This window comes from Triticum aestivum, chromosome 1D (assembly GCF_018294505.1).
Source record: "Triticum aestivum cultivar Chinese Spring chromosome 1D, IWGSC CS RefSeq v2.1, whole genome shotgun sequence".
Taxonomy (NCBI): Eukaryota; Viridiplantae; Streptophyta; class Magnoliopsida; order Poales; family Poaceae; genus Triticum; species Triticum aestivum.
In genome coordinates this window covers 251727113-251754688 of record NC_057796.1, presented here as the reverse complement: position 1 = coordinate 251754688, position 27576 = coordinate 251727113, and the positions used below count along the sequence as shown (strand labels likewise).

Below are 27576 nucleotides of genomic sequence, written 5' to 3'. Positions count from 1 at the left end.
AGATTGTTTTTGCTTCTTTTGTCTCTCTTGCTATTTGGTTGATACTTTTGTGTGCTTGCTTAATACTTTATGTCTGTGTGAGATACTTGTATGATCATGTGTTTGATCATATCCTACATTAATGCTTATGCTTGAATGATGTTATCTTTTATATCTCTTGTATGATCATTCACTTTGCTTGGTGATGAGTGCATGTTTTTACTTTCTATCATTTTGAGCGCTCCACCAAGATGTATGTGACATGGAAGAGTAACCCATGATCCTTATCGATTGTGCATTTGCATTCAAAAGCAAATTTTAAATAATGCACAAATTTAGGGGGAGCTCTTGCTTATCACATGCTTCTCAAAGCGACGATGTATTTCAATCTTATTATCATTTGTCGAGGCTTTGATCTATATGTTGTCATCAACTACCACAAAGGGGGAGATTGAAAGTGCAACTATCCGTAGGGTAACGCGACAGAAAACAAAAATATTCCAACCTACGCACCAGCCCAGGACCATTATGGAGACTGCATACATGGTTTGATCTTTTTCGTTACCGACTCGTAGCGCAGCGGGAAGTAGAGTCGATGACGATCGGCGGTGCAGATCCCCGCAGCTAGGATTTACAACCTCCCAACCGCGAGGATGTATACCCTCATCTGCTCCTCAGACAGCCCTCCGGGAGGCGGTCGAACAGCCCCCCAGACGGTGTCGCGGACAGCCCTTCGGGAGGACCTTCGAAACTCGAACGGTCACTCGGACAGCCCTTCGGGAGGACCTTCAAAACTCGGACGGTCACACGGACAGCCCTTCGGGAGGCACTCACGAACTAAGACCGAAACTACGATCTCTCTACAGAGTTGCACACATACGGTGTCATCTATCCGGCAGGGCTTCGCCGTCCAGAACTAGTTCCTGCCGGAACCCAGACAGCCTTACGGCTCTACGAAACTCTTTTCGTGGGAGGGAGAGAAGAAGCCAGATCATTGCATGGCACTTGTATGTGAGAAGGGATGAGTGTGGAGGGCTGCCCCTCCACCTCTATTTATAGGAAATCCCAAGGGGTAGGGTAGTTTCACACAAAAACCCAAAATGCACATGAATGAAGTCCTTCCACAAGGACCTAGGAGTGAAACCAAGGAACAAGAGGGTCCCCAAGGGGGGATACCCCATGTGTCCGGCCACACCCCCATGAGGGGCCCAAAAAATGGCTCCTATCCATCCATGTCATCCCCAAGATTTTTTGGAGCAAAGCCCCAAAAGGTGGCTTTCCATAAAGTAACCATAAAGCTGATTTTCACTATTCACGACGACAATTTTCAGCGTCTGATCGAACTGAAAATATTTATGTGTGCTTAGAACATTTCCAGTACCCACCATAATAATTTTCAATGCGTTCTGGAACAATTCCAGTTTAGTGATTTTCATCTGCGAAAAGCATCTGAACCGGTTCCTGCAGCTCCGGAACATTTCCGGTTTTTATGTCTGAAAATTCCAAAAAGTTTCCAGAATGATTCTGGCACCCTCCAAGAATTATCAGGCATGTGCCGAAACCATTTTGACTTAATGGCATACCCCGAAACAACTATTTCGGTTTCACCGAAACTCATCCGGTGACCTCTCTCTGCGGAACTTTTCCACTGTCCGAAACTTTTCGGTGTCCGAAAATTTTTCGATGATTTTCTCTCAGACTCCCTGTCTAGTATTCAGCAGATAGATGAACCTTAAGCGTGTGACCCTATAGATTCGGTGAAGTATAGACATGACCCGGAACCCCTTCCGATCAATGATCAACATCGGAGCCGTGGACACCCATATTGACCCCTATACCCACACGAATAAATATTCGAGTGAACCTCCAGTTGCAGCGAGCTATTCCTGTTGCTTCGCGATATGTCACAAACACCCGAGGTGAGATTTATTGCATACCCATGGACGAACAATTTGTCCACCATGCAAGTTACCTCGTTACCGGTTTTGTTCTCTTTTCTCGTTTCCGTGTTCCGGCATCCCAGTGATCAAATCACACTGTGTCTGGCCAGACGATGATGGATACCGTAATACCGAGAGGGCCCGAGAATATCTCTCCATCGTCGGAGGAGCAAATCCCAATCTTGAGCTATCAAGTTACTTGACATACTTTTCCATGAACCCATAAGCCGTCGTAATAGCCACCCATTTACGGATGACGTTTAACAAACCCCAAAGTTCATGAAGCAAGCATGAAGAAACTCGATACTCTCATGGTCTAAGGAATTATGCAAACGTTAACCATCTCTGTGTTATGTACCATTAACTTGTGACGAATGAATCTCTTAGCATAACATCAATCCGGGTCGATTCAACACAAATGTTCTCTTAACATTGTGCCCTCAAAGTTGCTGGCATTGACATGCCCATGATCAGGAAAACAGAACCATCATGCAACACTTGAGCTAGTCTTAGAGGCCAGACTAAGAATACTTCTTACCGTTTATTATTCCACACGTGCATATGAGTCTTCCTCCGAGCCTCGTGTTATTGCAGACTCGAGAACCATAGCAGTTATAGCATGGAACATAAACATAATTATGAACATGGAGATAAGTAATAGCATTTATTATTGCCTCTAGGGCATATCTCCTACAGACTCCCACTTGCACTAGAGTCAATATCTAGTCAATGCTAATGCACTTTACACCTATGGCCTACTGGTGTAGAAAATGCTTCGCTTGTGGTATAGCCTGATGTCCAACGGATCTGACGACTTCAGCTCCGTGTGTATAATTGCATATCCTCACGTTTTCACGCTTTCACAAAATTCATATTTTGTGTGGACTTGGCTTTTATGTATGTGAATCATAGGTCGAACCTGGATTCCTCAGACTGAGTTATGGAGAAACTACCTGCAATAGTGTCCCGTTGACAAAAGCCATCTTGGAACCATACTAAGTTCATGAATGAACTATATGATTCAATATCTTGTTTGTCACTTCTAAAGCGTCAACATACTTAGTCATTTGTTATAGAATTCGCCACAGTATCCTGTTGGGAACAATTTCCAACTACCGTGCCACCATATTGTGTATTACACAAAACCCTTAACTTAAATCGAAAATCGCATGGAGAAAAGATGAAGACTTTTCGATGTAACATTTTACAACAAACTCTTCATGATCTCCGCTTGCGAGAAAACATATCATCAGTACTTACTCTAGTACTCAATGACATCTTTCACTGTTGTCCAACGATCAATACTTTGATCACTTTAGTATCCATACTCGCAACACTTTGGGAGTATCGGACATATCTGGTTGTTTTACATACCATGGAATGCATGATTAATCCAAACACAAAAGTGTGTGGAATCTGCATCATGTATTTTGCTCATCAGTGTTTTGGGACACCGAGTCTTGCAAAAAACTCTTCCATGTGACTCCGGCAAGAATCACTCCTTGGTGGTTTTAAATGCTAAAAGGTTTTAGCACCTTGTCAATATGTATTCATTGCTTAGCCCTATTAGGTAAATCTATCTCCATAGATCATTATGCCTAATAATGAGGATATTTAGCCTAAGCACTTCATCAAAAAACTATTTTCACATGAAGTCCTAATTTGTGTCAAGAAATTTATTTCCAAGTGACAATGTGTCAAGCACACAAGGTTTTTAGAAATATTATTACGCTCCCACTTACTTTCTTGAATTACAAGCATCTTCGTTACCCATTGATGAAGTCAAACCCCTTTGACCATTTCATCAAAGCACGGAGATTCCAACTCCATTTTGCTCTCTTCTATCCATCGCTGGAACTCTGAAGTTTGCACCCTTACTAGCATCCTATGGATAGACAAAATGCCTTGGACTGTAACACATGCAAGTCCTTGGTTTCATTTCCATCAGATGGAAATCCTATTGTCATCCATGTTTCATATCTCATGATTGAAATATGTATTGATTGCTAGTTCAACCCGAACCGACTTTAAGCATCGCTACGATGAAAACAACCTCATCGTAGTCAACTCTTGAAATTGTTATTTCAACAAGTTGAGCTTTATGGATAAAACATTTTTATCCGTATCAGTTTTAAGTTCCATAAATATTCGTTAGACTCTAAGTCTTCCGAAAGGTGTATCAAGGTTTTAATCTTGAATCACTTATATGGAAACTAACTCGGGTTGTATTGGCATTTAGCCAATTCCGGAGTCAGGGCCCATCAACGCTTCCTTGTGTATCGTAGGTATAATGTTGTCTAACAACAATATCTCGTTTGCGCACCTGAGAGGTTTGCACGAGCCTTGCCTACGTGGTTCAGCTGCAAGTTCGACCGAAGCACATACATTTTATTGTAGAGACATCCGTATCAGTCGCAGTAGAAAACTCTGGAATTACTTCCAAGGTCTCTTTCCTTTGATCTGATGACGAAGATATTGTTTATCTCGTCGAGTTGCACTATTCTCCCACTCACCTTTTTGAAAGAACCATTCTCTTTAAAAGCACACCGTTTCGCGGCAAAACTATTTGCCTCGGTATAGTGAGGGAGGAATACCCAACATTTTGGTATAACCTACAAAGTAGCACTTGTCTGATTTGGAATAGGTTTGTAACCTTTTACACAAGCCCCATATTCCAGACGTTAAGAAAAGATATAACATGGTTGGGCGTACCATACCATGGCTTCATTTCAACAGACCCGATGTAGCTCTTTTCAGTGTAAAAGCCGCAGTCTCTAAAGCATCACTTTAAAAGGGATAATGTTATGTCACCTTTGACCTTACCATGTCATAAATGGTTTGATTACATCTTCACAGACATTCCACTCATAGTGGTGTTCCGGAAGGTGTAAGTTATGAAACTCTTTTCACATCTCATCAGACATTCGCTAAACTTGTAACTCAGATATTCCTTTCTGCAATCAAATTGTAGAAACATAATTTCCTTGTTACAATAACTTCTACTTCATTTTTGAAAACCTTTCGAATGATTTCAAAAGATCCAGACTTACGTCTCATCAAGCAAATATCCATATATCTACTTGAGTCATTTCTGAAGATATATAAATCCACTACTTGCAACAACATTTATTGAACTACACACATCAAAATGTATGATCACCAATAAGTTTGTTGCTTGTTCCTTATGGCCTGTGAAAGGTATTTCAGTCACTTCACTTTTCGGAGGAAAGTTGCAAGTGTCAGATGATTCAAAAATGAAAAAGACTTCAAAATCCATCATAATGGAATTTTCCATGCGGGTTTCTCCAATGTGACCAAATGTAGTGCCACACTTGTGTGGTATTCTTTTAGTCTTGCGACATTTAGCGTCAGTGTTACAGATGTATCATATTACCATCAATATTCATAACATACATCCCATCTTGGATGGAAGCATGGCCCTTTATGTTATTCATAATACTTAACAACAATTGTTGTTTTTATGAACAACTCTTTTGCAACAAACATTGTGCAATGGGCTAGAGTGTATGAAACTCTAAAATGAATTATGAAAGTAAACCTAGAGGTATTGTATTATTATCAATATTCATAACATACATCTCATTCATAATGAAAGTATGGCCCTTGTGTTATTCATAACATCGAACATAAAAAGTTCTCTTATGAACAACCTTCTTGCAAGATACCTTATGCAATGGGCTAGAGTTTGTAAAACTCCAAATGAATTATGAAAATAAATACAGACGGCAATACACCGATGGAAGGTATAGTAACATTTACTATGTTCCCTGTGTATACCTTAACCTCATTTCTGGCTAGTCTTTCAGGCCATAGTAGCTCTTACATTGATTCGCAACAGAATGCAATCGAGCGGGTATCTTTGTGATTAACTCACAATACCCAAGAATTAGTGATTAACATGTTTAACCATAATTCCCAAGAACTATATCTTTGACCAGCCTACTATACATCAAAAACTTGTATGACATTCATACATGAGCTAGATATTCCAGTCATCTTTCTTTCTGCCTTTATACTTCTAACAGTTTAACTTTTAGTATTTCTCCTACTCGCAAAAGAGGCACCCAACTTAAGAGTGGCGTTAGCCCCGGACTTCCTAGGCGTGTAAGTCATACTAACACCCTTTGGACACTTCCTTTCTCTTTAAGTTGTTGTTTTATTCACCTTTCATTATATGACAGGCGTTCTTCTGGATCCCTTTCCCAACAGTCAAATGCATAGTAAACACTTTTACTAATACTTGCAAACAAACATTGCTTTGTTTGTATCTGAAAATAATTTTCAGTTCCATGAATATCATATAACTATCCCAACTTTCGAAGTTTGGGTTTCATGGAAGCAAACATATTCCACTTGACCGTAACAGAATTCTAGCTTTTGGATCGAAGGACGAGAGTCACATGATCCATAGCATTAGCGGGAGGATACGGAAAGCATGCGATAGGACAAAATCCTTCTCGGCACTTTTGAGGACAATCCTCACATTACGTTACCAATCGTAAAGTTTTAACCAGATATTTAACAGCTATTCAATTTTAACAGGGAAGGTGGAAACGCGAGCCATTATTCTACAACTATTTTGCAAGAAACACTTAGACAGTGTTCATGATTAATTGCACTGAGAATTAAACATGTTAATTCAACAGTGCGCTCCCACTCAAATCAATATCTCTCAAAATTGATTATGAGTGACACAAGACCCGCATATCCATTCAACGCCATTGAACGAGATGAACACTGATGGCGTGAAATTCAATCGGTAGGCAAACTTGCCGATCACATCTCTATGTGACTCTTGTTCATCTTTCGATGGGCATGTTCCGAGCTCAGCGAGATCCTTCCAGAACGTCAAGACAACCAAGTGATCTTGCTGCGAGGTCTCAACTCACCCGCCTCACACGTACCCAGGGAGATCCTGCGATACCTCGAAAAGTTAGGTGTCGTGACGGTGCTACACTTGGGAGAACACTAACTACTTGATATTTTTGTGAGAGATCACCCTAATAAAAGTGACTACCGCGCAATCAAGAAGGGTGCATCATAAGGGATAAACATTTCAGGCAATTCATAATTAGCATGATATGGTATAGCCCTTTCTGACGGAGAAGTCTTGTATTTCTTCGTCTTTCGGCGTTCGCGTCGGTGTTTACCTTCGCGAAGATTGCCACCACCTTGTCGATGCGCCAGATAATATTGCTATCTCTATAGCTAATAAAATAAGTGCATTACTTAAGGTTGACACACAGGTCATTAAAGTGACAATCATATGGCTCCAGCCATCATGCCGAATCATGACACGCAGGTCATGTTAATTACATCATATAGTCATCTCGTACATAATCAAATTGAATATGAGCATTTCTATACCACATCACATGCACATCCTGCAAAACCAAGTTAGACGCCTCTAATCGGTTTATGCAAAAATTTATTTTCGTGGCTTCTAAGGTTTTGACTTAAACCGCAGCTACCAACGTTTTATCATCAAGTATGATTATTCAAGTTGCTAGATTAACATCTCAGGGTGTATGAAACACGAGATAATTAAATCTCGAGCCCCATACTAAACTTCGTCATACGCATGACCCCCGTGCAGATCATATTTGCAATGCCCTTTCATCTACGAATTTCATCTTTCTTTTGACTACGGCAGAACCCAAAGAACTGATAGCACTTCCATGATCAATCAGGATCACGGATTGCCAGAACTTTGTCAAATTCCACCATGCTGTCTCGAGATTGAGCAAACGCAAATTCTAGGGAAGCAACAAGAACGTCGGGTAACAGATTTCATCTGTCACCCGCATAAATAATTTTCAGCAATAGATCTCATCTACTACCTAATTATATTATGCAATACCCATACATCTCCATGTATTCTAGATCGAAACCTGCATCTACGCATAGCACGGCTCTTGATGCCACAGTAAGGTAACGCGACAGAAAACAAAAATATTCCAACCTACGCACCAGCCCAGGACCACCATGGAGACTGCATACATGGTTTGATCTTTTTCGTTACCGACTCGTAGCGCAGCGGGAAGTAGAGTCGATGACGATCGGCGGTGCAGATCCCCGCAGCTAGGATTTACAACCTCCCAACCGCGAGGATGTATACCCTCATCTGCTCCTCAGACAGCCCTCCGGGAGGCGGTCGAACAGCCCCCCAGACGGTGTCGCGGACAGCCCTTCGGGAGGACCTTCGAAACTCGAACGGTCACTCGGACAGCCCTTCGGGAGAACCTTCAAAACTCGGACGGTCACACGGACAGCCCTTCGGGAGGCACTCACGAACTAAGACCGAAAATACAATCTCTCTACAGAGTTGCACACATACGGTGTCATCTATCCGGCAGGGCTTCGCCGTCCAGAACTAGTTCCTGCCGGAACCCAGACAGCCTTACGGTTCTACGAAACTCTTTTCGTGGGAGGGAGAGAAGAAGCCAGATCATTGCATGGCACTTGTATGTGAGAAGGGATGAGTGTGGAGGGCTGCCCCTCCACCTCTATTTATAGGAAATCCCAAGGGGTAGGGTAGTTTCACACAAAAACCCAAAATGCACATGAATGAAGTCCTTCCACAAGGACCTAGGAGTGAAACCAAGGAACAAGAGGGTCCCCAAGGGGGGATACCCCATGTGTCCGGCCACACCCCCATGAGGGGCCCAAAAATGGCTCCTATCCATCCATGTCATCCCCAAGATCTTTTGGAGCAAAGCCCCAAAAGGTGGCTTTCCATAAAGTAACCATAAAGCTGATTTTCACTATTCACGACGACAATTTTCAGCATCTGATCGAACTGAAAATATTTATGTGGGCTTAGAACATTTCCAGTACCCACCATAATAATTTTCAACGCGTTCTGGAACAATTCCAGTTTAGTGATTTTCATCTGCGAAAAGCATCTGAACCGGTTCCTGCAGCTCCGGAACATTTCTGATTTTTATGTCTAAAAATTCCAAAAAGTTTCCAGAATGATTCTGGCACCCTCCAAGAATTATCAGGCATGTGTCGAAACCATTTTGACTTAATGGCATACCCCGAAACAACTATTTCGGTTTCACCGAAACTCATCCGGTGACCTCTCTCTGCGGAACTTTTCCACTGTCCGGAACTTTTCGGTGTCCGAAACTTTTTCGATGATTTTCTCTCAGACTCCCTGTCTAGTATTCAGCAGATAGATGAACCTTAAGCATGTGACCCTATAGGTTCGGTGAAGTATAGACATGACCCGGAACCCCTTCCAATCAATGATCAACATCGGAGCCGTGGACACCCATATTGACCCCTATACCCACACGAATAAATATTCGAGTGAACCTCCAGTTGCAGCGAGCTATTCCTGTTGCTTCGCGATATGTCACAAACACCCGAGGTGAGATTTATTGCATACCCATGGACGAACAATTTGTCCACCATGCAAGTTACCTCGTTACCGGTTTGTTCTCTTTTCTCGTTTCCGTGTTCCGGCATCCCAGTGAACAAATCACACTGTGTCTAGCCTGACGATGATGGATACCGTAATACCGAGAGGGCCCGAGAATATCTCTCCATCGTCGGAGGAGCAAATCCCAATCTTGAGCTATCATGTTACTTGACACACTTTTCCATGAACCCGTAAGCCGCCGTAATAGCCACCCATTTACGGATGACGTTTAACAAACCCCAAAGTTCATGAAGCAAGCATGAAGAAACTCGATACTCTCCTGGTCTAAGGAATTATGCAAACGTTAACCATCTCTATGTTATGTACCATTAACTTGTGATGAATGAATCTCTTAGCATAACATCAATCCGGGTCGATTCAACACAAATGTTCTCTTAACATTGTGCCCTCAAAGTTGCTGGCATTGACATGCCCATGATCAGGAAAACAGAACCATCATGCAACACTTGAGCTAGTCTTAGAGGCCAGACTAAGAATACTTCTTACCGTTTATTATTCCACACGTTCATATGAGTCTTCCTCCGAGCCTCGTGTTATTGCAGACTCGAGAACCATAGCAGTTATAGCATGGAACATAAACATAATTATGGACATGGAGATAAGTAATAGCATTTATTATTGCCTCTAGGGCATATCTCCTACACTATCCCTCGGTGGTTTTGGTAATTCCTAACAACATATAGCTCATTGAACTAATGCTATTTCAAGATGATCATTTCGGAAAGTTCAATGATTGGCATGGCATGGATTAGGAATGGGGACCCCTCAAAATGCTAAGGACACATATTGGCTCAAGCTCAAGACTCTACATTTTCATTTTAGTGATCCAAGATCATATTGAGTCCATAGGAAAAGCCAATACTATTAAAAGGGGGTGAGGTGTTGCTTAATGGCTTGCTTGCTCAAAATCCTTAGTGATATGCTCCAAAAGCCCTCAACCACTTTCTCATATCCACATATGTCACAAACCAAAAGTCAAACTCGTCCCCACCGAAATTATCTATCCGGCGCCACCGAGTTCATTTAACATAGCCACTGCGAGAAACCCTAGTCTTTTCGGTCTCACCGATAGGGATCTCGGTCTCACCGAGATGGGTTTGCAAACTCTCTGTTTCCCTTCATAACGTTTCGGTCTAACCGAGATGAGCGATCGGTCCCACCGAGTTTGCAATGCAAACTCTCTGTTTCCCTTTCGTAACGGTTCGGTCCCATCGAAATGTGTGATTCGGCCCCACCGAGTTTGCCTGACCAACTCTCTGTTTTCCTATTATAGAAATCGGTCCTACCGAGTTTATGTGATTGGTCTCACCGAGATTACGTTATGCCCTAACCCTAATGAAATCGATCCCACCGAGTTGACATGTCGGTCCCATCGAAAATCCTAACATTCACATTTTGAACTAAATCGGTCTGACCGAGTTCCATGATTTGGTCCCATCGAGTTTGGTAAATTGTGTGTAACGGTTAGATTTTGTGTGGAGGCTATATATACCCCTTCACCCACTCTTCATTCGTGGAGAGAGCCATCAGAAGGTGCCTTCACTTCCAGCATACATTTTCTGAGAGAGAACCACCTACTCATGTGTTGAGACCAAGATATTCCATTCCAACCACAAGAATCTTGATCTCTAGCCTTCACCAAGTTGCTTTCCACTCAAATCATCTTTCCACCAAATGCAAATCTGTGAGAGAGAGTTGAGTGTTGGGGAGACTATCATTTGAAGCACAAGATCAAGGAGTTCATCATCAACAAACCATCTATTACCTTTTGGAGAGTGGTGTCTCCTAGATTGGGTAGGTGTCACTTGGGAGCCTCCGACAAGATTGTGGAGTTGAACCAATGAGTTTGTATGGGCAAGGAGATCGCCTACTTCGTGAAGATCTACCCTAGTGAGGCAATTCCTTCGTGGGCGATGGCCATGGTGGGATAGACAAGGTTGCTTCTTTGTGGACCCTTCGTGGGTGGAGCCCTCTGTGGACTCACGCAACCGTTAGCCTTCGTGGGTTGAAGTCTCCATCAACGTGGATGTACGATAGCACCACCTATCGGAACCACCCCAAAAATCTCAATGTCTACATTGCGTTTGCTCCTCCAAACTCCTCCCTTTACCTTCATATGCAAATGCTTTACATTCCGCTGCTATACTCTTAGACTTGCATGTGTAGGTTGATTGCTTGACTTGTGCTAAGTTGCTAAAATCTGCCAAGACTTCATATTGGGAAAAGGCTAGATTTTTATTTGGTCAAGTAGTCTAATCACCCCCCCCTCTAGACATACTTTTGATCCTACAAGGTTTGTGATTCCCTATGCAAGCACGAAAGTCAATAGTTGTGCAATAAAATTACATTCTACTTGTGGTGCATTATTAGGTGTTAATTATGCTCAATGCTCGCTTATGAGATTATTAGTTTGTTGGTTGCTCGCTTCTCAATCTTTTGCTAGCCTTCATTTTGCACTAAGTATGATCACTACTAGTGCATCCAAAATTCTTTAAACCAGTTTTGCCACATGAGTCCACTATACGTACCTATATGCGGTATTCTTTTGCCGTTCTAAGCAAATTTGTATGTGCCATCTCTAATTTTCAAAATAAATTTCTCTTTTGTGTGCTTGTACCGCTCGCGAGGCGGTGAGGGGTGGCCAATCATGCTAGATGTGTTTTTCTCACGATGAGTGTTTATTCACTTGTCATTGCACGAGAGTAAGGCAAAGGTATTGGGGATGCCCAGTCCCGAAATGAAAAATGAATTTACTTTATGTTTTCAAATAATAATTTCTTGGAAAGTGCTGGTATGGAGGGCACCGTGGATACGGTTAGCCATGGAAAGTTAAAGTATGGTGGAAAAAGGAATAAACTTTATTTTCTGTTTGGGAACCGCCTATGATATATCTAGCATGGAAAGTGTTGGGAACTCTAAGTCGTTTTCGTTGGTGGGAAAAGTATAACTCTCAAAATGTTTTTATCTCTCAATTTTTGCTTTGTGCTCTGGCACCTCTACAAATCCCTACTTCCCTCTACGAAGGGCCTTTCTTTTACTTTATGCAATTTTTATTTTTAATTTGAGTCTCCATCTTCTTTTATAAAGCACCAACTAGGGGGCACTATGATCATACTTGAGCATTGGGTGTAGATAATATGCGAGTGTGTTTCATGAATGGATCAATGATTGAGCATGATGGGCTAGGGATAACTTATTTTAGCGTTGATATTTTGAAAGACATTGTTGCTTGTTGATATGCTTGAGTATTTAAGTCCTCATGTCAAAACTAGACTATTGCTTTGAACCATATAAAAGTCCATATGTCCATGCTACAAAGAAAAGAATATTATATGACATGTTAGGCAGCATTCCACATCAAAAATTCTGTTTTTTATCATTTACCTACTCGAGGACAAGCAGGAATTAAGCTTGGGGATGCTGATACGTCTCCAACATATCTATAATTTTTTATTGTTCCATGTTGTTACATTATCATTCTTGGATGTTTTATAATCATTTTATATCATTTATTGGTACTAACCTATTGACATAGTGCCAAGTGCCAGTTGTTGTTTTTTGCATGTTCTTTACATCGCAGGAAATCAATATCAAACGGAGTCCAAACACCGCGAAACTTTTTGAGGATTTTTTATGGACCAAAACACTTCCAATGGGCCAGAGTAGCACCTGGGGGTGCCCCGAGGGGGGCACAACCCACCAGGGCTCGCCTGGGCCCAGGCGCGCCCAGGTGGGTTGTGCCCTCCCGCACCCCCTCTTTACCCTATAAATTCCCCAAAATTCCAAAAACCCTTGGGGTTAACCTAGATCAGAAGTTCCACCGCCGCAAGGCTTTATAGCCACGAGAAACCAATCTAGACCCCGTTCCGGCACCCTGCCAGAGGGGGGAATCATCTCCGGTGGCCATCTTCATCATCCCGGCGGCCACCACGATGAGGAGGGAGTAGTCCACCCTCGGGGTTGAGGGTTTGTACCAGTAGCTATGTGTTTAATCTCTCTCTCTGATGTTCTTGAGATGTCATGATCTTGATGTATCGTGGGCTTTGTTAATATAGTCGGATCATATGGTGTTCCCTCTCTATCTTGTTGTGATGAATTGAGTTTTTCCCTTTGAGATTTCGTTGTTATTGGATTGAATACTCTTATGGATTTGAGAGCACTTGATATATGACTTGCATATGAATACTCGTGGTGATAATGGGGTATCATATTGATTCACTTGATATATGTTTTGGCACTCAACTCGCGGATTCCTGAGGTGACATCGGGGTAATCTACGCATAGGGGTTGATGCACGTTTTCGTCTTTTGTTTCTCCGGTAGAAATCTTGGGGCACTCTTTGAGGTTCTTTGAGTTTGATTGAGTATTATGAATCTGAATTTGCTTTGGTGTTATTTTAGTACGAACTATAGGATAGATCGAACGGAAAGAATACCTTTGTGTTATTTTAGTACGAACTCTTGAATAGATCGAACGGAAAGAATAGCTTTGAGGTGGTTTCGTACCCTACAAACAATTTCTTCTTATGTTCTCTGCTAGATATTAACTTTGGAGTGATTCTTCATCGCACTTTGAGGGGTGGTTATATGATCCAATTATATTAGCACTGTTGAGAGATTGCACTAGCGAAAGTACGGACCCTAGGCCTCATTTTCAAGCATTGCAATACCGTTTTTGTGCCCGTTTACTATTTGCTACCTTGCTGTTTTTATTTATTCAGATTATAAAAATATATTTCTACCATCAATATTACACTTTGATCACCATCTCTTAGCCGAACTAGTGCACCTATACAAATTACCATTGTATTTGGTGTGTTGGGGACACAAGAGACTTTTTATTATTTGGTTGCAGGGTTGTTTGAGAGAAACCATCTTCATCCTACACCTCCCTCGGATTGATAAACCTTAGGTCATCCACTTGAGGGAAAATTGCTACTATCCTACAAAACTCTGCGCTTGGAGGCCCAACACGTGTCTACAAGAATAAAGTTGCGTAGTAGACATCAAAGTCCAAAGAACTATCAGCAGATCGTCGACAGCCAGAGTCGATCCATTGTTACAACTTTGTACAAAGCTACATCATGCCGCCAATGAACTGAACCGAAGCAACACTCGAGGGAAGCATGGAAAGAACATCAAACCCTCACATCCACATGTGATCTAAATCAAAACCTGCATCTATTCATAGAACCGCTCATGATGCCGCTATTGGGAAACGCAATAGAAAAACAAAAAAAATCTCCCTACGATCACCCAGGAACAATATGAAGATGCATAAACGGTTTGAATCATGATCGTTACCGAATCCAAGTAGCAGCGGAAGTAGACGAGTCGGTGAAGATCTTACTTGGAGTACCTCAAACTGTAGATGAACGATCCTGTGAACCGCCCACGAACGATCCCTCGAACGGAAGACTGAAACCACAACCTCTCTACTTGGTTGCAAGCGTACGGTCTCCACGATCCAACAGCGCTTTGCTGCCCAGAGCTAATCGTCGCCGGAGAATTAGAGGGAGGATATTAGAACCACACTAGGCTTCTAAATATGAGGACTATATGATCTAGGTCAAGCTCTAATTGATCACCTAGGAACAACTAGAACTAGAACTAGAGGAGGCTCCAACACTTGTATATCCAAATAGCACAAAAGCCTCTAGTATTGTTGGGGGAGAGGAGGGGCTGCCACACAAGGAGGAAAGCCCCTCCTTGGTGTGCGGGCCAAAGGGGGGAGGGGGGACCCTCCCCCACTCCAATTTGGCCTCCCCACTTGGAAAAGTGGGGCGCCTTCCCTATTGTGCCATGGTGGCCCAATTCTCCTTCCACCACTTGGCCTTTTAAGGCCCCTTGATATTAAATTAAATATGAAAGTCTCCTGACAATTACTAGAGCCTTTTATTATTAATTTAACATCATCGGAAACATTTCTACCTATATATTATTTATCGGGAATAGCGGTATTGCCGTTAAACTCTGAAACCCTTACGGTGACCCCGAAACACTTCCAGGTCCTCTCAAAACTATTTCAAATATTAGTGAAACAAGTCCACAAATAAATAATTGATACTCTCATCCTACTAACACTGAACATGTCGTGATTACCATAAGCTTGTGACCCCGCAGGTTCGGTAAAACATAGACATGAACGAAACCCTTTCGTTCAATGACCGATAGCGGAACCATGGACGTCCATATCGATCCCTATGATTATACGAATGGCATTCGGGTGAACCTTTGGTTATCATGTGATGTTCCCTTTGCTTCACGATACTTTACAAAACCCGAGATGCATCGATATCCTCCTGAGTCATACACATGCTCACTATACCATCATCCTCGTTACATGTTTTGTCCTTCTTTCTCGTTAAAGTGTTCCGGCATCCCCGTGACACAGTGACATGTGTCTATCCAGATGATGATGGATGCCGTCACACCGAGAGGGCCCTAAGAATATATCTCCATCGTCAGAGGAACAAATTCCACTCTCGAGCTACCTAGTCCCTTGTCAAACTTTCCGATGAACCTGTAAGTTGTCGTTATGATCATCGTATTACAAATGATGTTTGAGCAATCCTAAAGTCCACCGTACAGTAGTAAGTGACTACGATACTCTCATGGTCTAAGGAACTAAAACACATGTCAACACTCTGTTTATAACAATTGATTTCAGACGATATTATCTTAAAGTATAACAAAGAAGTTTGGGACGAGTCAATATGATCATTCTTCTAACATCATACTCTCAATGTTGTTTTAGGACTATCGTTACACTTAACGATATCCTAAGATCCGGAAAACATGATCACCAACAATACTTGAGCCGGTCTTAGAGGCAAGACCAGTAACCTATTCTTTACCATTTATCATTTGACACGTGGATATGAGTTTTACACTGAATCGCATATTCCAGGATCATAAAAATTATAGCATGAAATATAAACTCTTAATTATGAAAATAAAAATATAATAATACAATATTATTGCCGCTAGGGCATATTTCCAACAATGTGCCAAATCCTCAGGTCAAAAGGATCGGGGGGGGGATATACTTGGTTCATAAGAGTGCCAACTAGGGCAAAAATAGACTTTGGATGCTCTCCTCAAACTTTGTATTAGCGAAATCATGTCTCTATGTATCATGACAAAGTATGCCTAGGGGGAAGTCTGATATGTCTCCAATGTATCTATAAGTTTTTATTGTTCCATGCTATTATAGTATTAATCTTCGATGTTTTTTTGGGACCAACCTGTTAACTTAGTGCCCAGTGCCATTTGCTATGTTTTGCCTGTTTTCTGGCTTTTTAGGAAATCAATATAAAAAGGGTCCAAATGGAGAAAAAACTTTGGATTAATTTTTTCTGGACCAGAAGAGACCCTAGAAGGTTCGGGAGAAGGCCAGAAGAGCCACGAGGGAGTGACAAGATCGAGGGGCGCGCCCCAGGGGGGCGCCCCCCAGGCTTGTGGGATCCTCGTGGCACCTCCAACCCTAATTCCACCTCTATAAATTCTCAAATATTCCCCTGACATCAGAGAACCACCCGAAATATTTTTTCCATCGCCGCAAGTTCCAGAACCACAAGATCCCATGTGGAGGCCTTCTCCGGTACTCTACCGGAGGGGGAATCGATCACGGAGGGGCTCTGCATCAACCTTGCTGCCCTTCCGATGATGTGTACCACAGACCTACGGGTCCATAGTTAGTAGCTAGATGGCTTCTTCTCTCTCTTTGATCTTCAATACAATGTTCTCCTTGATGTTCTTGGAGATCTATTTGATGTAATGACTTTTTGCGATGTGTTTGTTGGGATCCGATGAATTATGAGTTTATGGTCAGATCTATCCATGAATATTATTTGAGTTTTCTCTAAACTCTTTTATGCATGATTGTTATTTCTCTCTAATCAATTGATTTGGTTTGACCAACTAGATTGATTTATCTTGCAATGGGAGAGGTGTTTTGTAATGGGTTCGATCTTGCGGTGCTCAATCCCAATGACAGAAGGGGACATGACACGTATTGTATTGTTGCTATTAATGGTAAAAAGATGGGGTATATTCATACGTGAGTTTACTTTGTCTACAACATGTCATCTTGCTTAAGGCGTTACTCCGTTCTTTATGAACTTAATACTCTAGATGCATGCTGGATAGCGGTCGGTGTGTGGAGTAATAGTAGTAGATGCATAATCGTTTCGGTCTACTTGTCTCGGACGTGATGCCTATATACATGATCATTTCCTTGGATATCGTCATAATTATTTGTTTTTCTATCAACTGCCCAACAGTAATTTGTTTACCCACTGTATGCTATTTTCAAGAGAGAAGCCTCTATTGAAAACTATGGCCCCCGGTTCTACTTTTTATCATATATTAAAACCAAAAGTACCTTGCTGCGTTTTTACTTTATTTATTTTATTTTATATTTTGTTCGATCTATCTATCTATCACTATACAATTAAATCTTGCTTGTAAGCATCGAGGGATTGACAATCCCTTGTACGCGTTGGGTTGCAAGAATTTGTTGTTTGTGTGCAGGTGCTGCTAACGAGGTGTTGCGTGGTTCTTCTACTGGATTGATAACCTTGATTCTTAACTGAGAGAAATAGTTATCTCTACTGCACTGCATCATTATCTTCTCTTCGAGGAAATCCCAACATAGTTCACAAGTAGCAACGTACATGAATGATTTGGGATGTAACAATATAACGGAAATACTAGTTGCTTTGTGATGGCCACAAAAAGGGCATTCCTTAAAATAGTAAACTGATATTTTTCCTACTTCAAATGAAGTCAATATTTTTACTAGATGACGACGTGTGTACAAAGATCATTCCCTCAAAGTTTCATGGATTTTTGGAGGAATGTAAATATATATTTGGATTTATGAGCAAACAATGGTTATAAAAAGAATATCTAATTTAAAGGAAACATTGCATTGTACATGAAAATATTTTGTTAGAGCATGATCTAAACCATATACCATATTTAGGGTTTATAGTTTAGCCTTTTAGGTAACAAATGCAATATTTAGATATTATGATATTTCATATTGCCATGCCCTAAACCATATAACATATTGTTTTATTTTGAGTATTTTCATGCCAAATCCAATTCTTTTGTTAGAGTTATAGAAGTGCCTCATAATTACCTAACATGTAACAAATGTTTAGGCTTTTAGGGTTGAGAGTATGGTTTTAGATATAACTAATACCATATCCTTGACCCTACACCCATAAACCCTATTAACATACTATTAAGGGATTTTGTACTGTCGGTAAAAAAACATTTTGTCAAAGTTCTAGGAGTGCCCAACCATTACATAACCTAACAAAGTAAACTAAGCTTCACTACATCTGATACAGAAGGATACTGGAGGGTTATAGTGATTCAAACTGAATATCTGATGCTCATTAGTTTAAGGTCACAAGTGGTTATGTGTTTATACTTGGTGGTGACACTGTTTCCTTGAAGTCTGGCAACTCAATCATCATAACAAAGTGAATAATGAAAGCATAACTCGTAATATTAGATACCACCACCGTTGAAGAAGAGTGACCTTGTGAACATTTAATTACATGCCACCCGGTTCCAGAGATTTGTGTCATCTATCATTTTTTTCATCTCACTTTGTCATGTACACCTACGAAGTGAGATAACATGCATTCTTTTTTTTTTGCGGGTGAGATAACATGCATCCGAAACCACGCCTCTTGTAAACCCGTAGGTGATCACGTTTTTTGAAAGCGCTCTCGTGCAATTACTGGCTTCTTCTCCAACGTGGTTGCGCACGACTACTCCCAATGACGGCGACTCCCTCAACGTCGAAGTTCGCTTTGATGACATGGCATTTGATGATAGTGCGAACACATCTTCTTCCACCACACCATATGTGTTTGTATCCCTTTGTCACGGATCATGGGTTATTGTGACTTGCACTCTGACACAAAGACATTATTTTATCCTAGACATCATATCACATGTTTAGCTTTTCAAATCTACTATAAAAGTTCAACGGGAGTACAAAGCATCTCAAATAAAAATTACATTGAGATTCCGAGACCACCAAACGACCACCACTGCCGCCAGAACGAGCCGCCGACATGCCTCTATCGCCGCTCCTCTGCCAGAGCCAGCTTGATCTTGTCGATGACATCACATGTTTAGTTTGATTGGTATTTTCTCTAGTCAAATAATCATGTATATTGTTTTCATCATGTTTTATCCACTGCATTTTCAGTTCAAATTTAATGAAAAGTATGCATATATTCAACAATAAATAAATATATATACTCCTACTAATACTAATAAGAAAAAGAAGTATGTGAACTGCATAAGGTACGGAGTAGTGGCATATCGGACACATATTGCCTGGCCCCGAGCCTCCAAATCCGCGAGCCGCACCTCGAAACCGCAAACTCACCCATCGTTCCATCTATTCAACCGCGCAACCATATGATGTTGCTAGGCTCCGCTCATGGAAACGCACCGCCACCATATATTGTCCCGGGCAGCCGTGATCGCCCAAGCTAGCAATGGAGCTCTCACTCGTCTCCGCCAAGGCCTCGCCCCGCGCCGCCGCGGCCGCCGCCTCCTCCTCCCCGCTCCTCCCCTCCGCCACGCGGAGCCGCCCCCGCGGCCGGCGGTTCCGCTGCGTCGCCGCGGCGTCCAAGGGGGAGGAGGTGTTCGGCGGCCGGAAGGAGCTCACGGGCGTGCAGCCGCTGGTGGAGGCATTGCCGCCCGCGGGGCGGGCGGTGTTGGAGCTCGCGGTCGTTGCCGCGGCGGCGGCAGGGGGGTACACCCTCGGGACACGCTACGGCGGCACGCGGACCACGGCCGTCGCGGGCGCGGCCGTGCTCGGGGCGGCCACCCTTGCGGGGGCTGCCGCTGTGAACTCCGTCGTGCCGGAGGTCGCCGCCGTGGGGCTCCACAACTACGTCGCAGGCTCTGACGACCCCACCGCGCTGGAGGCTAGTGAGGTGGCGGCCATCACGAGCAAGTGAGTCTGGAATGCCGCCCACTAGTTGCTGCTTGGTTTTGCTCTTCACTTGTGTGTATTAGCGGCCGTGTGATTACGTCAAATTTCTTCTTCTTCTTCTTCCATAAAAAGCATTTTCTTAAGTGTTTTAGTCCAGTTTTGAAACTTGAATTCTTTGTTACTACACAAAATGGAGTTAGTCCATTAGCTTATCATTTGTTTTGTTTCAGATATGGAGTCAGTACACAAGATGCAGCATTCAAATCAGAGCTCTGTGACCTGTATGCCAGGTGAGCCTCCCTCTTGACACCTCTGAAATTGTTCAGTTGTTTTCCACGATTGTGAACATGGTGTGTGCAAGACTACAGATAAATATTGGCTTTAAGTACAGCAGTGATTTTTGGTTCAAGGATGCAAGCTTTAACTGCACATATTTCATAACGACACTTCTGTGTGCACATGATATTCCCTTGAACTGCTTTTGTATGTTTTGTCAAATAGTTTGATAATTTAACAGTTAACACAAGTTTTTTTTTTCAAAGCCATCAATTCAATTTATAGCTGTTGTTGCCTGTAAAAACCCTCGGGAAATTTGGTAACTGAAAACATCTTTGGTTCAGAATTTCAGATACAAGTAATTGTTGCTTGAGCAAGTTGCTGAGTATTGTAACTCTTAATGGGCCAATGAGGCAATGACAGTATTGGATGGCATTGTTGGCATTCACCACTCTGTGTGCCCTGTTACCGCCTTTATCCTACTATACAAGCGAGGCTTCTTGCTGTGGCCCTTAGCCACTTACTAATTTCAAGCAACCTATATTGCACAACGCTAACACACTTGCTTCTTTACTTATATAGGAGTAATTCAGATTACTTTATTTGGTCCTGTGGTAATGATAAAGCACTTACTTTGCTGCTTTTATGTAGCATGCATTTCCCCTTTTAGAAGTAAAATGAAAACATCACCTACATATAGTTCACATCTTAACAATCTGGCCATTGATGAACATTAGCCATTCGCTTATACTTTATCCTATCCATTCTTTCCGCAGCTTTGTTTACTCAGTACTTCCTCCAGGACATGAAGCTCTCAAAGGTACTGAGGTTGAAGCTATTAAAAAGTTTAAAAAAGCTCTTGGACTTGATGATGTGGATGCTGCAAATATGCACATGGCGGTATTGCCTCATGATCCAAGCACTTCTATATCTTAGTATCTATATCAGGTGTTCTTATGACTTTACTCACCATTTTCACATTTACTTTGTTTTCTCCCCATCGCCTTACGCGTCTCACTTTGCTCGCTGTAATAGATTGGTAGACGCTTATACAGAGAGAGACTCGATGTAAGTGACTCTGCTTGGAAGTAATTATGCACAATGGATACCTAAAACTGTTTACTAATTCTGTTTAACTATGGGAAATATTTCATAGGCATTCCAAAAGTTAATTTTTGTGTCAAATCTTGTCTTCGGAGATGCATCAGACTTCATACTTCCATGGAAACATCTTTTCGGGATCACAGACTATCAGGTACATTAGTATAAGATAATGGTCACTCATTTACCACTATGCATAGCATGCCTCAGTTTTGTGACTTAGTCTTATCAAGAAAGCAGAATGCCACCACCATTATGGTATTTTTTTTAATGTCGCGGTCAAATTTGGCATGTAATTGCTCCCATTTTATTAAATTTGCCACCTTGAGAGGCCTCTCAAATCATGCTTAGCATGCTCATTGCTTAGTGTTGTGCCGTTCGTGATGCAAGTCGTGGACGGAGGCCGAAGGTTTTGCCTGGAATTCCAAACTCTCGGTGCCACTAATTTAGGTTACAAGTATTGGAAATGAAATACTCCTTTCGTCCAACATGCGTGCTAGACTACCTGGCACAAAATATAAAATTGTAATAATAATGACGTCTTTTGCTACAAACGTGCCCACATAATTTTGTCATGGCCAATTTACATGTCAAATAAAAATGATAGTAGTAGTTAAAAGCAAATAGCTTTGTGTTGACGAACACGAGGACATAGATTTCCTGAAAGGCTGAAACATGTACATATTGCACATTCATATGTCTCAGAGACCTTTTTGCTAGTAGTTCAGAGCATACCTTTTGAGCTTCTCATTCCTAATTACTCTGGTGCAAGTATCTGTATTTCTGCATGTCTTGTTTGGCATAGTAGTTGTTCATTGTCATGATATTTTGGCAGATCGATATTGCTATGCGGGAGAATGCCAAAATTCTATACGCGTTAGAGCTCAAGTCTATTGGAAGAGGTATCGTTTAAACACGCTCTTCTGTAGGCATTAGTTCCATTCTTAAGTCATATTGTTCTTACAGGGTATAACATTGTCAGGTGGATTAGACTTAGAGTAGGGAAGATAGAATGGTACCTTCTGTTATCGTACTGATTACATGATATATTATTTTTTTGCATTTCTCATCTCTGACGTATGATATTTCTCTAGGTCTTGACATAGGCACGCTCATTGAAGTGAGGAGAGTACAACTTGCATATAAACTTTTTGATGAGGTAACCCTTTTCTTGTCACAATTTTACTGCTTGATTGGTTTCAGTTGCTTTTTCATCTTCACCGGTACCTGGGGCATAATATCACTTATATCCAAATAGCATAAAATCTAAGTATGTACTGTACAATTCGCCAAAAAAAGGAAAGGTATGTACTGTGTACACCCGACAAGAGTTAGGCTGCTAATTTTCTGCAGCAGATTGCAGAATAAGCACAACACATCATACTTCAGCAACCGCAAATTGAGCCTTAGACAACAGACGACATAAAAGTGATTCAAATATGGGAAACGTTACCTTTCAGCCGGCTGATCGCGCTCTCATGTCCGCCGCCTCCTTTGCTCGACACGTGGCCATGTGGTTGTGAGTTAAATCGGAGGGAAGGAAGGAGCGGAGGGACACGACCTCGTGAGCGTGCTACGTGCTGTCGATTGCCGCCGGTACTCGCGAGAATCGGTCAGCACGGCGGCTTTTTTTGGCAACAAGGACTATGTTGCAATAGCGACGGACACAGCTGCTAGCCGCACATGCTTGTTTTTTGCAAAATGTTTCTGCAACAAGGATCCTGTTGCAAAAAAAAACTGCAACCTTACCTCTGTTGCAAGGTTTCTGTAACATGATCATTGTTGCAAAGATGTCTCTGCAACATTGCCTATGTTGCAATGGGGAATGACACGTTCGGCTGCTCAACGAAGCGAGATCCGACGGCTCGCGAGGCAGCGGGTATTTTAAAAAGATCCGCCGGCCGACGCGTAGCAGCTCCCTTCAAATATTTAATTGTTGTCAATCTAAGCATGTTGTGTTGTAGCATATCTGAATATTTGAATTTTTTGCAGGTTGCTGCTGACATGTTCAAGGAGCATGCCAAGAAGTTGGTTCAAGAAAACATTTCATCTGCTTTATCCATATTGAAGTCCAATACCAGTGCAGGGTATGAGGCCTACTTATCTTCAAAAACCTGCTGACAGAATTTATCATTTGAGACTTTGCACGAAAACCTGATTTTTTTTACGAGAACATGAAAACTTGAATTAATGTTACCCATAATATAATGCTTTTAAGAAAAATGGTGTTTCTTATTTAAACTGATGCAGGTTTTTAATTTGTTGTAACTTCAAGTGATATATAATGAGGAAAGTAGATAGTATGTAGCAATTAGGAACAACATATTTTTCTCCCTTGTTAACAGCAAGAAGTCATCCATCACATGCCACCTTCCCACACATAGGCCAGTCCTGTTCTTGTTGGAGTTGCAAGCTTTCAGTGTTGTTTTGTCTATCACAAGCAATAACATATGTACTCAAACCAGTTGATAGAAGTGATTTCCTTTTCGAAAAAAGTTGATATAGGCTTAAATTTGATGGATATTTCTGCCTTCACTACTTGGTGGTAATTAACTATTAGTGAGAAAAATGAGCCATCTGCCTTCCAAGGGAATGTGTGAATATCAACAATATACTTTGTACGAAACTGCATGGGTTTTTCTTGACCAATATTTATCAAATAGATGCTCCCGTTGGAGAAGTGGTCAAGCCATCTGAATCTTTCTATGCATCGATGTAGAACATAAACACTTCTTTGCCTTGATACTAAACCATATGATCTCTGATTACAGGAACATTCCCACAGAGGTCATTAGTGAGGTGAATAGTATCCTTGCATTCAATAAGTTGCTAACAGTTCTAAGCAAGTTTCCTCAAGGCGACCGATTTGCACGTGGGCTAGGACCTATCTCGTTAGGTGATTAAAGTTGTAAAGTTTTTTTAATTCATATGTGATTGGTTGGACCTTGCTTAAGATTGGTTCTTGTGAATGTCTTGCATAGCTGGAGATTTTGATCATGATAAAATGGTTGGTGATCTAAAGATACTCTATGCGGCCTATACAACAGAAGTACTTTCAGATGGACGTCTTGATGATGAGAAGGTGATTCCACATTCTACGCATTTAATTAATTAATTTGATGCTCCTTTTGAAATGTTAACCTGAAATAAGGCATCACTAGTTCTGTAGGCCTATGAAATGACCAATTCGAATAAACACAACTGTTGCGAATTTTCTTGATTTAAGTTGAGTAGGGCTAGTTAGCAAGAGGCTGGGAATCTTCAAAATAGTCTGGATTTCGTGTGGACATAATTAATCCATTGAATTTTGAGCATTCCAGACTAGGTAATCTTAGATCAAGTGGTTTGTACAGTAAATGATGGTGCTGTAGAAACTGCTGTATACACACACAGGCTCTATCTTGTATGTATTTTATATTTCTATATATTTCACAACCTTAATGGTAACTGGTAAGTAATTAGGAGATAATATGTTAAGGTGTTGAGCTGTTGTTAAGAAATAATAACGGCTGAAAAATCATGTTTCATTTGTTTGAGTATCAAGATCGTGCCCATTAAGAAACTGCGATAAATTATGCTTACTGTCAAATACAACTGTGAATTATGCCTAGCATTAGATCAGTTAGCTTGAGTTTACATAACCCTACTTGATTAGACCCCCACTTATCACTTGAATAATTCTTTTCTTTTTAAAAGTACTTAAATTGGAGGATATTGTCAATGTGTCAATGACATGTGGCCTCAGCCTCACATGCAATGCTATTTCCTGATGATGCATCTCTGCGATTGTACCGAGCTATTTCTGTCGGTTATATGGGAGCGCACATGGTAGATTGATTAGCTTTACCCAATTGAACTATCTTCAAACCTTGTTATTGTTCGTTGCTACTCAAACTGCAATACACAACTTGCCAACTTGGTATGTGTGTTCAAACGGTTCATGGTTTTGATTGTTCAAAATCACCTTATGACCATTCCCATACTTTTTTCTACTGAATATGGTAATGTGTTTTGGGGGTTAGCATCTTAACAGAAATCTTTCTGTGAATGACAAAAATGCAGCTTGGTCCCTTGAATGAGCTGAGGAATATATTTGGGCTTGGGAAGCGTGAGGCAGAAGCAATCATAGAAGGAGTAATGTCAGATGTTAAATCTCAAGTACCAGCATGATGATGCTCGTGCGTGTGCATCGCTACACAGTAAAAGGTTGTGCTACTATTTGTTCAGGAATACTGTTTTCTTTGTTGCATGGAAATAACCAGAGAGAAAACAATGTCATTCGGAATTGTTGCCTTTCAGGTAGCATTTTGTATTTCTGCCAGTTACCAGGTAAAAGAATTTCGTGAACAGAAAAGAAACATGCCCTTCTGCATAAACTGCATATACCAATAACCATGTAAACCATACACATCATACAAGTATATAACTAAACCAAAGAACAATTGTAACGACTTGTAAGTTTCCCACAACAAATCATGTTGTAACTTGTGCTTTCCACCCGTTGTAATAAAAACATGCACTGAAGTGAAAGGGGGACAACTATGAGATTTCCTAACAGTGACCACTTTCTAGCCAAGTACTCCCTCCATCCTAAAATAAATGTCGCTGATGTAGTACAAAGTTGTGCTAAATCGGCGACACTTATTTTGGAGCGGAAGGGAGTAGAATACAACTTAATGCCCTCAGCAACTTCAAGGCCTAAAATTGTGCTAAAATATTAACTTTAGGTTCTAGAGAACGTTAATCTTGAGCATTTTGGTTGAGCGCTTCGTGTGCAATGATTGTGGTCCTAGTAGACCAACTTGTATCGAAAGTTCTCTCTGCTCGTGAGCTCAAATGAGCTCATGATGAACAGTAAAATCAGAAAATTTTGAAATAAAAAATAAAAAATCTGTTTTTTCTTTTGCGGCAAACATTGAAAATGTTTTGATTGTTTGCAAAGTTTCGTCATGGAATGACAAACGTGGAAGTCGTGGCAAAAAAATAAAGATAAAATCGATACTCCAAAAATGTTTAAAAAAAATCCGAAAAAGGCTTTCGTCCCGCTTTATATATAAAGCAAACCGCCACAACCACAACCAAGTTCCAGCAAGGTAGCAACACCACAACAAAGTACACACAAACGAGGTAGCACACAAAGGGTTCTGCTGAGAGCACCAACTCAACAAGCGCTAAATAAAAACAAAAGGGGCACATGCCGTGAAGAGGAGCAAGAAGGTAGTCCTGGTCCGGCGGCGGTGGAGGAAGTGGAGACGCCAATCAGAGAGCAAAGGATCTGAGACCTACAGTGAGAGAGTCAATGGCGCCACACTCCGGTCCACGGCTAAGAGCATCTCTAGCAGAACCCGTATATAGCCGACCTGCAAAACTCGTTTACAGTTCGCGGAAAAACGGCTATGCGGGGTTTGCTCGGCCGCAGCCCGTGCCAATCCGCAAATCAGATGGGTTTTTATCTGAATTTGACACATATGCCACATATTCAGAATTATTAATTCAATATAAGATAAAATATCAATATTACAATACAGCAATCATCCAAATTACAATAATTATTGAAATCACCGAAGCAAACTAAATAATTCAATACAAAACTTGTCCTGAATACAAATCACACATGAATTAAATGAAATGAATGCAAAAATGGAATGTGTTACCGCTCAGCCCTTTGCCAATGGTGCTCAATGAGACCCTCCTGAAAGCTGAAAGTGGGTGTTTGCATCTTCAATCTCCAATGCAAACCCATGCACTGACTTAATTATAGTATCTTCGCCAATGCTAAGGTACTCATCGGCATAGTCAGCCGGAATGTCGTATGCAATTACCCTCATAGCTGCTGAG

General features: G+C 41.4%; 1 protein-coding gene across 1 annotated transcript; it reads left to right on the top strand.

Annotated features, from left to right (window-relative positions):
- Positions 1 to 19860: 19860 nt before the first annotated feature.
- Positions 19861 to 26096, top strand: LOC123181280 (protein TIC110, chloroplastic). The gene is made up of 11 exons (XM_044593539.1): positions 19861 to 20382; positions 20592 to 20651; positions 21414 to 21537; positions 21673 to 21705; positions 21794 to 21892; positions 22574 to 22640; positions 22833 to 22897; positions 23731 to 23825; positions 24510 to 24634; positions 24720 to 24820; positions 25801 to 26096. The coding sequence occupies exons 1-11, from the start codon at positions 19919 to 19921 to the stop codon at positions 25906 to 25908; spliced, it is 1341 nt and encodes a 446-aa protein (XP_044449474.1). The 5' UTR covers positions 19861 to 19918; the 3' UTR covers positions 25909 to 26096.
- The last annotated feature ends 1480 nt before the right edge of the window (positions 26097 to 27576 follow it).

Excerpts from the sequence above, each read along its gene's own strand:
- LOC123181280 (XM_044593539.1), top strand. The coding sequence starts at position 19,919 with ATGGAGCTCTCACTCGTCTCCGCCAAGGCCTCGCCCCGCGCCGCCGCG. Across the intron at positions 22,898-23,730 it reads CATATAAACTTTTTGATGAG|GTTGCTGCTGACATGTTCAA; the intron begins GTAACCCTTTTC and ends AATTTTTTGCAG. Across the intron at positions 24,821-25,800 it reads GACGTCTTGATGATGAGAAG|CTTGGTCCCTTGAATGAGCT; the intron begins GTGATTCCACAT and ends ACAAAAATGCAG.